The sequence below is a fragment of the Chrysochloris asiatica genome, unplaced genomic scaffold, assembly GCF_000296735.1.
Source record: "Chrysochloris asiatica unplaced genomic scaffold, ChrAsi1.0 scaffold00014, whole genome shotgun sequence".
NCBI lineage: Eukaryota > Metazoa > Chordata > Mammalia > Afrosoricida > Chrysochloridae > Chrysochloris > Chrysochloris asiatica.
Genome location: NW_006408532.1, coordinates 15,808,838 through 15,824,788, shown reverse-complemented (window position 1 = coordinate 15,824,788; position 15,951 = coordinate 15,808,838). Strand labels below are relative to the sequence as shown.

The 15,951-nt window shown below is 39.6% G+C and overlaps 1 protein-coding gene across 1 annotated transcript in view; it reads left to right on the top strand.

Annotated features, from left to right (window-relative positions):
- Positions 1 to 15,951, top strand: part of TRPM3 (transient receptor potential cation channel, subfamily M, member 3) — an 805,178-nt gene that overhangs the window by 332,022 nt on the left and 457,205 nt on the right. Inside the window, 2 exon segments of the mRNA XM_006834915.1 lie at positions 12,209 to 12,288; positions 14,068 to 14,272. Of these exon segments, the coding sequence (XP_006834978.1) occupies positions 12,209 to 12,288; positions 14,068 to 14,272 (285 nt within the window).

Below are 15,951 nucleotides of genomic sequence, written 5' to 3'. Positions count from 1 at the left end.
AGGTTGGTTTGAACAGAAAGGGCACTGGTTCAAACTCACCAGCTGCTTCTCAGAAACCCTATACAGGGTCACTGTGAGTCAGAATCACTTGACATTGTTGGTTGTTGGCAAGTGCCGTTGAATCAGTTCTGACACATAGCGACTCTGTGTAAGGTTTCCAAGGAGTGGCTGGTGGGTTTGAACTGTCAACTTTCTCTCTCTCTCTCTAAGAATATATATATGTAAAATGAGAAGAGGGAGAAATAGTCTGTACAGCAGTATATATTTTATACAAGGTGTCCTAGAGGGATCTGTGCATAGAGAAGGACATTATGCTTGGTAAAATGGAGGGCTAGCAAAAAAGAGGAAGACCCCCAAGAAGATGGATTGGCACAGCGGCAGCTGCAATGATTCAATCAGAATAATTGTGATGATGGTACAGGACCAAGATCTGCTTCCCTCTGTTGTACGTAGGATCACTAGGAGTCAGAACCAACTCAACAGTACCAAGCAACAACCACTACCACCCACGCGGTGCCATGGGATAAGCACTAGACTGCTATCCTCAAGGTCGGCAGCTCAAACCCACCAGCCATTCCTGGGAAACTCAATACAGGGTTGCTAAGAGTTGAAAACAATTCTGCAGAACTGAGCAACATATTATACGAAAGGGGCTTCAAAAATTATGTGGAGAAATGGATTAAAAGATAATGGAGTTTTTGGATTAACTTTTCAAGTCCCCTCAAATTGTGTGTTCCTAGTCTTAGCAACCATATAGGATTTCTGAGGAGTGGGTGGTAAATTTGGACTGCCGACATTGTGGTTCAAACCAACTTGCAGTCCAGTGTATTAACATGCAGTGCCACACCAAGACTGCTATTGATGATGTTGGGCTGTGAACCTCACAGTCATCAGTTCAAAACTAGCAGCCATTCCAAGGGGGAAAGATAAGGCTTTCTGCTCCTATAAAGATTCATAGCCTCAGAAACCCTATGCAGTGTCACTGTAAGTCGGAACGGACTCCACAACACTGCCACCATTGTTTTTGCGTTTGTTGGTTTTTTGTTTATATTATAAGTTATATTCTTGCACTGTTAGAGTTTTGTTTTTTGGTTGAGAAAGCAGCAGAACACTTAAGTATATGCGTGACTTTTAAGTTTTAATTCATAGAGTGTAGATAATTTCTGTATTCAGAGATGTTCTTTTAATCCTGTTTTTCCACAAACTTTATGAAGCCATCATATACAGTACGTTATTGTCAAACAATATTTGCTACCTAATGAAACAATTTTCAAAAGAAGCATGTAAATATAATTTTAAATTGCTTATGAAAATATCTAAGGATAAAATCCATATATATATTCACATTAACCTGCTGCTGGTAAGTCAATTCCAACTTTGCAACAACCTTGCACGATAAAGTAAAACTTCCTATATGGTTTCCAAAGCAGTAAATCTTTATAGAAGCCGCATCTTTCTTCTGAGCAGCCCCTGGTGGGTTTGAACCACCAACCTGTGCCTTATATTCATCATTCAGATCTCCTTATATTCACATTACTTCTAAAGGATCAGCCTCCTGATTGCTTTTCAATACAACTTAGACACCATGCCTTATTGATGATGAAAGATGAGCTTCATTTGTGAAGTAGAAGTTATTGAATCTTTTCCCAATCTGGTATGAAAAATGTCATCTAATTTTATTTTATGATTCATGTGGTTCAACTTTAGAGTCTATAAAGTGAATTTTAGTATAATGTCAACCCGTATATTGATCATTCCCTGAAGGTAAATTATTAGAAATGAAGAATGGGTATTCTCACAGAAACAATGTTAAAAGTAAGAAGAAAAAAATGACCTATGCAAAACTAAAAAATTTCAGTTATGCCATATTAAACCCAGAGTCCTGGTGCGGCACTGTGGGTTAATGCACCAGACTGCAAAGCTATTTGAACTGCAAGTTCCGAAGCTCAAACTTACCAGCTGCTCCTCGGAAACCCTATACAGGGTTGCTGTAGGTCGGAATCTATTCAACGGCATTTAATAACAACAACTATATATTTAGAGTCCTGGTATGGTACCATAGGATAAGCACTAGACTGCAAGGTTGATTTGAACTTGGTGGTTCAAAACCACCAGCCACTCCTCAGAAACCCTATATAGGGTCACTATGAGTGGGAACCAACTTGACGGCACTTAACAACAACATTGTATGTTTACAAAGGAGATTGGAAGTGGCTGATTATGTATGATGAAATGAAGATAAACGATTATAATTTTGCTTGACATTTCCCGTAATGGAAGTGTGAACAAAACACGGAGGTAGAGCAGTAATAGTCTTAGGGCAAAAACAACAACAACAACAGTGCATTGTACAGCCATTTGAAGAACAAAGTGAAAGAACAACATGGCGTTCCAGGGAACAACACATTCGAAGGTGTAGAAACAGGACCCCTGGTGGCACAAATAGTTAAGCTGTCTTGGCTTGGGAGATAAAAAAAACAAAACTGATGATGTGCTTTCAGAAAGATCACAGCCAATATAACACAATGAGGCAGTTCTCCTCTGTCACATGAGGTTACTTTGATTCAAAATCAATCTGAGGGCACATAACAACAACAGAAACAGAGAACCAAACCTGGTGCATTAGGAGAACAATCAATAATTTGGTTTGCTGGAGCATGAAAAGCTGCCAAGTTTGGAGGGAAATGGAGAGATTTCAGTAAAAATAATTGGAAAGCCGCATCCTGACGACTTTAAATGCTGCACTGACCTTGCTGGGGGTGAGAAGCTGCTGATGAAGAGTATTGATCACTTGATAACATAATTGATTATTTTAGAAAGAATCCGCTGATAGCAGTGTGCTCTGTAGGCACTGGCTTTGTCATGGTCCTCTGAAATTGTACTTTGTAGATCAATGGCAACTCTGAATGTTAGAGAACACATCCATTTATTTTCACACATTAGACGAAAGACAGAGTCTAGACTGGTCCTTTGTTTCCCAAACTAGTCACTTTTCAGACATCATGATTTTTCTCGTATCTACACGTCATTTTTTACTCTAATTTACTAAATATTTTTCGTGGACTTGTTTCCCCACAACCCCAGAAGGAAAATTTATATCCCCAAGCAATTTGTTGTTGTTATCAAGTGCCATCGAGTGGTTCTGACTCATAGCGACCTGGTATAAGATTTCCCAGGAGCAGCTGGTGCCTAGGCAATCATTGTTAAGTGCTGTTGAGTTGGTTACGACTCATAGGGATCCTTTATAGGGTTTCCTAGGAACAGCTGGTAAGCTTCAACCACCAACCTTGCAGTCCAGTGCATTAACCCACAGCACCATACCAGGACTCTTAGGAGAACCAAGCAAAAACTTAATTAATTTTGTCTCTCCCTGCTTTTGTGCTATAATAGCAGAATTAATTAATTACCAAAAAAAAAAAAAATAGAGCCTGCAAAAACCCAAAAATATTAACCATCTGACAATTTAAAGGGGAAAAAAATCATTTGACATCTGCTCTATATAAGCCAAAACAACCAATGAACTTGTTCCAACTCATAGCAACCTTGTAAGAACAGAGTAGAATTACTCCATGGAGTTTTCAAAGAAGCAAATTGCTACATCTTTGTCCCTCAGATTGGGAGAGTAAAGTACTGTGTATTCCATTTCATAAGGATAGGCATGAAGAATAATCATGGTTTGTTGTTCTTGTTAAGGTTCCGACATATTCTGACTCATAGTGACCCTGTATACAGTTTCCAAGAAGCATCTGTATAGGGTTTCCAAGGAACCTTATGATTAGCAGTCCACTGCATGTCCTACAGTGCCACACCAGAATTCTGTGGTTTGTGTTACATTTATAGTTCCTTTTTGTTAGAATTTCTCTAAACTTCAGCTAAAATAGGCTGGTAATATACCCAGCAGGAGTTGCATTGTTGAGTGATGCACAAGATTTTTTTTAAGATCCGCATGGAAGTGAGGTACAGAGCTACATGTCTCTTTGGAACTAATTACCTTCTCAAATCAAAGGGTCCTAAAGTTTGTCTGTGACCTCATATGGAAGAATTGTTGTACTGACTTCACCTTAGAGCTTTCTTTCCGCTTACACAAAATGCTCAGGCTTCTGGTGACAATATCTTTGCTTTTGGTGTATGTTCATAGAAGGGGCTTTTTATTCCATTCCCTATTAAAGAGTTCTTTTAAAATGATAACAAGAAAGCAAAATTAAAAACATGAAAAAACATAAGGAAATAATTTGTTGTTGTTAATGAGTCAGTTCCAACCCATTGTAGTTGTTGTGAAGTGCTGTCAAGTCGATTCCGACCCACAACGACCCTGTATAGGGTTTCCTAGGAGCAGCTGGTAAGCTTGAACCACCAACCTTGCAGTTCAGACGACTTTGCAGTCAGGTGCATTAACCCACAGTGCCACACCAGGACTCCAGTTCTGACCCATAGCGACCCTGTATATAGGGTTTCTGAGGCGCGGCTGGTGAGCTTGAACTGTCAGCCTTGCAGAAGGAAAAAATAGAGGGTAAAATTTTTATTTGATCATTATTTTATAGATTCAGTAAGTATGTGGTTTAACTCAACACCGAACGTGAGTAAGAAGGGTTCAAGTAGCATCTAATGTAAAAGAAAGTTGAGAAATTTGAATTTTAAACATGTTTCTTAAACTTGAAGTATTATCCCAAGCCAATTTATTTAGTCTTACATGCACTTTGTGTTGTTCAGTGATGTTGAGTCAGTTCCAACTCTTAGTGACCCCATATAGGTGTTTCCAAGGAACTGCAAGGTTGGCAGTTTACAGGGTCGATGTGAGTCAGAACAACCCCTCGCCCCCTTCACGTTGCTTGTTAAAAATGACTTTACCTAAAAAGATCACCCTTGGATGATATTTGCAAGCTTTCTTTCCATGTAATTGAATGGTAGCCGGAACCTTTTAATTGGACCACCCAGATAAGCATTTGTTGTTGTTGGTAAGTGCCGTAGAATTGGTTCCAACTCAGCTCAAAGCAACCTTGTTTTGGGGTTTCCCAGGAGCTGCTGGCTGGATTTGAACCAGTCAATCTTGTGGTGTGCAATCCAGTGCTGATCATCCAGTGCCACACCAGGATTCCCCCAGACAGGCATAGCTGGTGTAACTGATTTCAATCTGCAACCATATGTTGGGTGGCCGTAGTTCTTCTTTTTTCTTTTTTTAATAAGGGGATGTATCTAATCATACGTTTTCAGCGTAGCATGGTAGGAGCCGCAGGATGAGGTACGTGATGGGACAAGTTTATTACTGACATTTTAGAGGTTGTGGAGGATCACCAGAAAACTCAAACTTCATTCCACACAGTTTCTTGTTCAAAGGACCAGAATATTCTTTCAAAACTTCCAGAGTTTTTCCACAGTTCCTCTTTAAAGGCATGCTATCATGCCATTCTTTGGAGACGAACAATGCCACTTGTGTGCTCAAACCACTTGGAGCCTACATACACTGTTTCTTTAGAAGGATTTGCTTTCTGAAGTTGAACTTTCAGAACTTAGAACACCTTATCACACTCTCACAAGCCTTCTTTTCTGAAAATGGAAAAAGCAAAAGGGGGAGTGTGGGGGGAGCCTGTCAGGACTTGTGCCAGTTAAATCCGATCTCTCCGGGGATTTGTTTTTCTTCTGGCGTCAGATTAGATGTTCAAATAAAACAGTGTTTTAGGTTTAGGGCTGTGAGGGAATGTCCATGGGCTTCTTAATGAGACTAATCCCGAAGCGGCACATTCCAAGGGACTAAGCTGCCCAAGTTCATTGCTTGCTTGAAATGTCTCTTGGGGAACAAGCCGGGAGAGTGGCCTTTTTTTTTTTTTTCTTCAGTGGGCGGTCATAAGAGCATTATTAACAGGATGACCAGCCCCAGCCGCAACAAAATGAAAGCCATACAAGCTGCTTGTAGGACCGCCTTTGCCACCAACCCAGAGTCAGTGTTCAGGTAAAATCATTTTAGCTGACTTTTTGGCTTCTTCATCTTCTCAACAGAAAGTCAGAAAACCTAAGGAATGTCCAGGGAGGTGTGGAGGGAAAGCAAAAGATAGAAATGAATCTATGTATCGAGTACCTTTGGGTCTTTGGTGTTTTGTTCAGTTGGAACTGGGTGTGCATTTGAAACAGGAGAGTCACACAGTGAGGGGACATGAGCTTTCTCTTGTAATTTGTATAAAGTTAATGGGTTCCTTTGCTAGTTTGGGGATCACAGATCTGGGGTGTTACACTTCGGTGAAATTGTCTGGTTAAGAGGTAGATTGCTGTAGTGTTTTCCAAAAACTTTCCGGTGATAGATATAGTACACACTTTAGGTATGTATTTGTTAATTATGTCTACCTGGAGAAGTTGCTGATTCTGTTTTTCAGGGGCAGTAGGTAATAAGAAGAATGTAAGTCTCAATTGAGAACTAATATTTGTAGCAGGGTCTTTATGAAAACAATTTTAACCTCCTTAAATGAAATGACTTTTTTTTTTTTTCTTTTATGGCAATAGTTATAACTTTTTGTTTGTTTCTATAGTTTTGATGTTTCAGCACCGGATTCATGTACTATATGTGCACTTAACTTTCAAAATTAGTACTTTGAATCATTTATGCTTCAAGGGCAATCATTGTAATTCATTGGAAATATGAATATCCACATTTTTGTTTTGAATAAGATGGCCTTTACTTATAAGCCTTTGAAAAAATCACTTCCCTAGTCACATCACACATGTCTGATAATGCAGAAAGACCAGAGAGAAAACTGTCCTTCACACACTCAGACATGGTAATGTGACCCCTCCATCTTTTAGAAAAGAATGTACAGAAAGTGATTTTCTAAGGACACATAACAGGCATCATTTCTAAAAGTGCATGAGACTCCTGAAACATACTTTTAAAGAAAAGATTTTAGGGTACACTGTCTGTTTGAGGTTTTGCATTAGAAGGGAATGAAAGGGTCAATTAGAAACATAGCACATCAAAACTCTTTCATGCTTTCCAGCAAAAAGGATAAATAACCATTCTAAGCTAACTACATTGGATGTTAAAGCCAAGCAAGAAAGCATTACACACGTGGTTCAAAGCCTTTGAATGAAAGAAAGTGGACTTAGTTTAAGAGACAAGTTCCATCAAATATATAAGGGACCTATATGTTAAATATGCTCTTGCCAAGAAAATAATTACAGCAATCTAATATCTGTCTAAACTAGAGACCTGTAGAAAAACACAACAAGTATAGTAAATGATACATGATATTTTGAGGAACTTCTTATTCATCGCTTACACATGCATTCTTTCTATTATGTCTTATACTGGTCTCCTAAAAAGAAGCCAATTTAATTATGAATGATAGAAAAAAGTTTTTTACATTATGTTTTTTTGTGTGTGCTGTTTCTTTTCCTTCCAATTTTCTGTGGCTTTGCAAGGGAGGTGAGAAATATGCTGATGATAACAAACAAAAACTTGATTCTCCATCCCTTTGCTAACAGCATGGTATTTTTTCACTTTTCCGGAGGCAATTAAATTGCTAAATTGTACCAAATTCAAATTACTTTATGCTTCAAGACTAACAAACAAGATGGGATTCCACAGGTAATAATTCTTACTACACACCAATGTACAAGATTTCCACGTTGAAACTGGAATTTATGAGCAAGAGATGTAACGAAGGTGCCCCGGAAAAGTCTAAGCCAGTTACCATGGTTCTTCAGCTTGCCAAATTTAAAGTGCTGTGTGATGATATTTATTTGTTGTAACCGTTATGACTGTCTTCCCGCATTTCTACTTCTTTTTCCTATTGTGATGTCTTCCTAAGATCCCAACCCCATCCCATGCCTCCTGAAGAGTGGAAGAGTCAGATAGTAGAGTGTGTATTACTCCACATGTACATTTTTGTGAGGACTTGTTGGTGCCATCAAGTTGGTTCTGACTTACAGTGATCCTATGCAGGGTTTCTGAGGAGCGGCTGGTGAGTTTGAACCACTGACCTTGCAGTTCAAACTGACCTTGCAGTCCAGTGCTTATCCCACAGCATCACACCACTAGAAGGGGAAAATGAGGCAGGAAAAGATGCAAGTGTGAACTGGTTCTAAATCATGCAGGCCTTTAGAAGTCCAACTCCATCCACATACCCAGACACTCCCAGGCATACCTGGATGGAAATGCCCATATCAAGGGTTGTTGTTAAGTGCTGTCGAGTCTATTCTGACCCATAGTGACCCTCTATAGGGTTTCCAAGGACTAGCTGGTGAGCTTGAACCATCAACCTTGCAGCTCAAACGACTTTGCAGTCTTGATACATTAGACCAGAGTGCCACACTAGGACTCCTATATCAAGGGTTGTTGTTGTTGTTGTTGTGTGCCATCGAGTCGGTTCCGACCCATAGCGACCCTGTACAGGGTTTCCGAGGGTGTAAATCCTTACGGGAGTAGAAAGCCTCATCTTTCTCCCGCGGAGCAGCTGGTAGTTTCGAACCGCTGACCTTTAGGTTCACAGCCCGATTCGTAACCACTACGCTACCAGAGCTCTAACAGCTATATGAGAGAGGCAATTTAGCCAAGCGGGTGAAGAGTGTGAACTCTGGAGTTGAAGTGCCCAAGTTCAAACCCTAGTTTTAAAACCTACTTGCTATATCCCTTCAGCTTAATCTCGTCACTGGTAAATTGTTGTTGTTAAGGGCCATTGAATCAGTTCTGTATGGGGTTTCTGAGGAGTGACTGGTGGGTTTGAACCTCTGACCATGTGGTTATCAGTCCAGTGCTTATCCTACAGTCCCCAGGGTTCTTAGGTGGGTCTACAGAGTTAATACTGGTCACATAGTGAGCCCATATTATACTGAGCCCCTACTAAGTGCATGTTGTTGTTGCTGGTTTCTATCACATTGATTCCGACCCATGACAACCTCATGTGAGCATACTGGAGCTGGTCCATAAGATTGTAAAGATGGCGATCATTCAGAATCAGATTGTCAAGGCTGTCTTCTGAGATGCCTCTGGGCAAACTTGAACTCCCAACCTTTTGGTAAAGATGTTAACCATTTTCACCAGGCCTTAAAGCCAGTTCATTCTGGCCCCATCCCCTACTAAGAATTTACTTTTTTACCGCAGATACTGGAGATCTTGTTAAAATGGAGATTTTGAATCAGATAGGCAAATTTTCAGCAGACGGTCCAACCAGAATGGACTGTTTCAAAGTCCAGGTTCAACCTCCAACCTTTCAACTAGTAGTCAAGTACATAAACATTTGCGCAACGATTAAATACAGGTACTTTACCTGAACTATCTGATTTGATTATTACATCAACTCTCCAAAACTTAGAGTATCAGAAAAGTTAAATAAAGTTTTTATACATTTTACTTCTGTGCAGCCTGGCTTGGTAAGTGGTCATCTTCAACACAAAGGAAGGTCAATCCCAGTTAAATCTGCAGTGGTCATTTCATAGTGTCCTCATCTGAACCTTTATACAAGAAACAATCTGGCACTGTTCTTCTCTTCTTGAAGGGAAATCATGGCACCCATGGATTAGTATTGTACCCCATTTTATAGATGAGAAAGCTGAGGCTCAAAGAAATTACGTGACATTGCCCACACCACAGAGTCCTTTTTATCTCATTGAAAATATGCTTTGCCTAGAAGAACCAGACCAATTGTCGTCAAGTAGATTAAGGTGCATGGCAACTCTTTCTCCCAGGGAGTATCAACCAACACTCTAAAATTCCCAGGTGTTTCCCCCAAAGAATGCTGGTCAAAGACGGCCACAAAGGAAACTGGAAGACACCCTCTTTCTTTTCTGTTCCCTGAGGCATAGAGAGAGTTGGTTTCAAATGTCTAGTGTGGAATATTTTATCGTCATTCTGCCAAAAGGTATTATCAAAGTATTGAGTGTCCAGGGAAAACCGTGGCCATGAATAGTTTAACTTACAGGCTTTTTTTTTTTTTTTACACAAAGATAAAGACTGACTATCTATGCTGCTAAGCTCATGTCTGTTGAAACATGGTAGCCATTCATTTTTTCCTACGTGTTTGGAAAAACAAGCTTTGCAGATAGACACTAACCAGCAGAATTGCAATGTTACTTTTGTAACATTGTGAGGACACAGAGAAATGGGGACAGGGATCCCTAAGGCACTGCCAGAGTGCTTTTTCACATAGATATGCAGGAACACCCAGTTCCTGGGTGCCTGGATTATGACCATGGCTTAAATAGGATACAGTACCACAGCCCCTCACTCATTCTCCACATTGTTTGTTTTAAAAACATCATGGTTAAAGTATGCTTAACAAAATATATGTCATCTCAGCAGTTTCCACATGTACAATTCAGTGACACTGATTACATTTTGCAAGTTGTGCAACCGTCTTCCCTCACTCAAGGTTTCCAAACTCTTCTGCCATCATTAACATAACTCATGTTAATGAGTTCCCTCTCCCTCCATACCTTTGTTAACCACTAATAATCTGTGGTTTCTATATATGAGATGATTTCAGAAGTTCTTGGAAAATGCAATTTAAAGCTAATGGGATTTTTTCACAAACTTTTTTCAGAACACCCTTGTATTTGTTTATTTCATCTAAGTAAGATCCTACCCTGTTTGTCCTTTATGCACTGACTTATTTCACTCAGCATGATGTTTTCAAGGCCTATTCGTGTGGCATGCATCAGGACTTAACTACACTTTGTGGCTGAGTAGTATTTTGTTGTTTGTGTATACCACATTTTGTTTATAGCTTCATCTGTGGATGAACATTTCGGTTGTTTCCGTCTTTGGAATAGTGTTGCAATGAGCATTGGCCTATGATCATACTGCTTACTTTTAAAACATGTGTTATCATGAGAATTAGTCAAATTGCCTTCCGTGTCAAAATGACTTCCATGCTAAATGTTCAAGTAGCCCTCCATTGTACAAGAGGAGAGGATGTGAGGCATAGGGGTTGAGGGCAAATCCAATTATTTATACTAACATTTAGGTCTTTGGCAGAGTCAGTACCAATTATGGCCAGTATATGGGGGTTGGCAAACTCCTGGACTGCAAGGTCAGTTTGAACTGCAAGGTCGGCAATTCAAGCTCACCAGTCGCTCCTCAGAAACCCTCTACAGGGTTACTATGAGTTGGAACCAACTCAGTGACGCTTTAAACCACAACAACAATGAGGGTTTGCAACAGTTGACACTAGTGAGACAGGGCAAGTGAACACTTGGTTTTGCCGTAGACCTAAATATCTTGAAAGTACAAACTTGATACTAAGTTGGAAAGATGATGCCATATAGAAATAACAGTGCATGTTGTGCTACTGACTTCCATCCTAAGCACTTAGAGAAGGAATCTTCTGAGCAGTTTACTAGATTCCATAGGAGATTCCTCTATTGCAAATGCTGGGCCTGAAGGAAGTAAAGGAACACGGGTGGACACTCTGCTTTGGAACAAAGATTATGCAGAACTTCCTTTGTATTTCTGGGAACCCAGTTTCAGTTACAGGACACCTGGATGTACATTCTAAGGAGTTTTATTTGCTGCGCGTGTGAAATCTTAACTTCCTAAAGGTGCTGCCTCTGAAATTTGTGACTGTGATGAAGACATTCATCTTCCTCGTGTTTCCATTTTCTTTTCTCTCTCTGTACTTAAGCACAGATTTCAGAAAAGCATAAGAACAGTTATAAGGATGGCAGAGGACCGGGCGGTGTTTCGTTCTATTGTGCAGAGGGTCGCTATGAGTTGGAAGTGACTCAATGGCACCTAACAACAACAATATAATAATGATGAATTAGGGCTTTCAGTTATGCAATTCCCTGGCTATTTTCTTTTGCTTCTATCAAGAAAAATAGATGGAAGTGGCAACCGTAGAAACGTTAAACTTATTTAGATTTATTTCTCCCTGCCACTGGTATTCCTTATTATCTCCAGAGTTACAAACACTACTCTGTCTCTCTATTCCCTCTGTATACTGTCTTTCCTTCAGAAGTAATTGTGTTTCATCACTGACTTTCTTTTCATTATGACCACTTCTTATAACTTAAAATTATAATGTTAAATACCCTAATCAGCAGGCTCTGAAAGTAATTGTTCTGTTAAATGCAGTGTTGATGTGGTTGATGGGTGATATATCACAATGTTAATTTAGTTAATAAAACACTATTCTATGTAATTTTGAAATTTCGCTTCCAAGTCAAAAATATCTAAGTTATGTTCACCTTCCTTCTTTTTTTTCTTTTTCTTTTTCTTTTTCAGGCTCAGAAATCCTGGATAGAAAGAGCATTTTATAAGAGAGAATGTGTTCACATCATTCCCAGCACCAAAGACCCCCATAGGTAATCTTATGGTCTTTAGAATATACACAGAACATGAAGTAGGAATTGTGAGAACTAAGCTCCAATAGTAATTGTTACCTATGTGAGGGACAACTGTTCAGTTAAAAGTTACTTTTTGTCATTGGACATCTTTGAATTCACTATATGTATACTCAGCACATAACATGCCATGTCTACAGTTAGTTCTCCAAGAACTTGTATAGAATAACAGATATGTCATTGGGGAAGGAATTAAATCACTATAGTAACTGTGGGATATATTTCTTAGTATGGTTAACTGGGTTTTCCTCCTAAGCATTTTATCAAAATGCTTGGTTTGTACCTACACGCTCTGCTATAGTGGGAAAAAAGACTTTTAAATAAGCAACTCCTAGCAAATCACTATGGAGCTCTGGTAGCACAGTGGTTAAGAGCTCATCTACTAACAGAAAGATTGGCAGTTCAAATCCACCAGTGGGAGAAAGATGTGGGAGTCTGCTTTGGTAAAGATTTACAACCTTGGAAACCCTGTAGGGCAGTTCTACTGTGTCCTATAAAGTCACTACTGTATTTGAGGTAAAGTAACACATCAATGTCTGGAAATACCTTTATGAACAGTCAATACAATCAAACGGTTTAAAATATGGACTATTGGGTAATGTAGACTAACTGTGTAACATCAAGAAATTTACTTAATCTTCAAAATACAGTTATTTCATCCAAATAATGGGACTCTAACACTTTGCCATATTGTATTTAATAAATGATAGCTATGTATTGTAACTAAGGAGCTCTGGTAGCGTAGTGGTTACGAATCAGCCTGTGAACCTTAAAGTCAGCAGTTCGAAACTACCAGCAGTTTTGTGGGAGAAAGACGAGGCTTTCTGCTCCCGTAAAGATTTACAGCCTCAGAAACCTTGTACAGGCTCACTATGAGTCAGAACCGATTCCACGGCACATAACCACCATATGTATTGTAACTATTGTTACTAATAGTAGTGGTAAGTAGTCAGGTCTGAAGGACATTTTCATGATGAAAAGAGTACATTTAAGCTATTCAAATATATCAGGAGTAACTCTTTTAATTGTTTTGTGGGTTGTTTTTTTTAAGAATATTTAAGCCTGAAGATTTTTATGCTTGGTATTGAACAGGTGACATTAAATGTCACCTCAGTTTGGAAGAGACATAGTAGGTTGTTACATATATATAACTAAAAGTCCTTATTTAAATGTTCATGTTAAATTCTTCCCTCAATACTCTTCTGTGTCCATCGTTCAAGTTTTGATAGATGTGAGGAAAGAGAAGTAGAAAAAAACCTAGAAAACCTTTTGAAATGTCTAATCCTGTACAATATGCCAGACATGGAAATGGAAATGGGAGAGTGGAGAAAGAAGGAACGATATTACAATTTACAAGGCTAAAGGAAATAGGAGATGGGGAAGAAAAAGAAAAAGAGAGATGTCAAGTCAGTCCTAAGTGCACCCTTTCCCTGACACATCCATAGAGCAGATTCTACCTGAGAATGGACTGCAACGGGCTGCTATGCCTTGTAGATTTCTGCAGTCATTTGCCTTGCATGTGTATTTCAACTACCCACTGCTATCAAGTCTGTTTCAACTCAACTAAATCTTTATGGGAGCAGATGGCCTTATCCTTCTACCAGAGTGGCTGGTGGTCTTGAACTACCGACCTTTCAGTTAGCAGCCCAACACTTATCCCACACTGCCACCAGGGCTCCTTGTGTGTTTCAACAGTGGTTAGTAAAAGGCAATCAATCATGTTGTCTTCTTATGTTGTAGATGTTGCTGTGGGCGTCTGATAGGCCAGCATGTTGGCCTCACTCCCAGTATCTCCGTTCTTCAAAATGAGAAAAATGAAACTCGCCTCTCCAGAAATGACATCCAATCTGAGAAGTGGTCCATCAGTAAGCACACTCAGCTCAGCCCGACAGATGCTTTTGGAACCATTGAGTTCCAAGGAGGCGGCCATTCCAACAAAGCCATGGTAATCAGAGAGCCATTCAGTGACCTGCCAAATGCTATATTCACTCCTGCAATGGAGCAGATAAGAGTTTGGGATTTAGTCTTGGAGCTGAATCAAATTCTGCCATTCCTGGCAGGGTGATTTTGCTCTAATGACCTTGAACCTTTGTGTCTCCAGTTTCCGGAAACCCACTGGTGCCTTCGAGTCAGTTCTGACTCATAGCAACCCTAAAGGACAGAGTAGAAATGTGCCGTAGAGTTTCCAAGACTCTGTCTGTACAGGAGCAGATAGCCTGTAAAGCAGCTAATGCCTGTTGTTGTTAGGTGCCATTGAGTTGGTACTGACTCATAGCGACCCTGTGCACAACAGAACGAAACACTGCCCAGTGCTGGGCCAACCTGACAATTGTTGCCACACTTGAGCCCATTGATGCTGCCACTTTGCCAACCCATAGTGCCTATAGAGCAGCTAATGGATTCAAACCACTGATATTTTGGTTAGCAGTCCAATGCTTAACCCTTGATACCACATGGGATCCTTTGTGTCAGCTCATTTGTCAAATGGGGAACAGAAACCTTCTTCCTAAGATTTTTCTAATAATTAACATGAGATCAGATACCATGACTATTATTATTAAAATATTACTAGATGTTGTTGTCAATTGCCATCAAGTTGGTTCCGACTTACAGCGACCCTGTATAGGGTTTCCAAGGAGTAGCTGATGAGTCTGAACCACCTACCTTGTGGTTCAAATCGACCTTGCAGTCCAGTGCTTACCCAACAGCACCACCCCAAGACTAGCTTTCTAAAATTATGTTACTTTCCAGATCTCATTAATGCATAGTTTCTAACTCTTTTTTTCTTTCTTTTTCTTTTGATGAAGAAAATGTTACATTAGATTTCTGTTTTCTTTTATCTGAAACTAGCATTTTTTCTGAAATCAAGGTGGAAATGATTATCCCAGATTATTTCTTTCCCTGGCGTAAAACAGAGAAAGCCAGCCAAATTGAGAACTTTGTCTCCATGTGACTGTATCCAGTAATGTTCTCAATTCAAGGGTTCCATGTGCAAAGCACTTTTTTTTAAAGGAGCTTCTAGAAAATTTCTAAATTTCACTTTTCAAAGTTATAACTTCTAAACTTCAGCTTTCATCAGAGATTACTCCCTATATGATTGACAAATTTTATAAGGAGAAAGTATAGGATATCTGTTTGGGAAGTCCTAGAAATGCTGTGTTCCAACAGTTTGCTTCTTTCTAACACTTAAAAGAAAGAAACAGAGAGTTAGCTCTTCTCTTGCTTTCCTCTCCCCACCTCACAGTAATATCTATATGTATATATAGAGAGAGAAAGGGGAAGAGGGAGAGAGAGTCCTGGTATGGTGCTGTAGGATAAGCACTGTACTGTTACCACAAGGTCGGTGGTTCAAAACTACCCACCTCTCCCTAGAAACCCAATACAAGGTTGTTATGAGTTGGAACCTGACAGCACTTTTCAACAATAAGAAATATACATATAGATCTATATGGAGAAACAGAGACTCCTGGTATGGACTGCAGGTTAATGTGCTGGACTACACTGTCTGTTTGAAGCACAAGGCCGGCAGTTCAAATGCATCCTATACAGGGTCACTATGATTCAGGTCCAACTCATCAGTGTTTAACAACAACTATATATATAGTTATATATATGTTATATAGT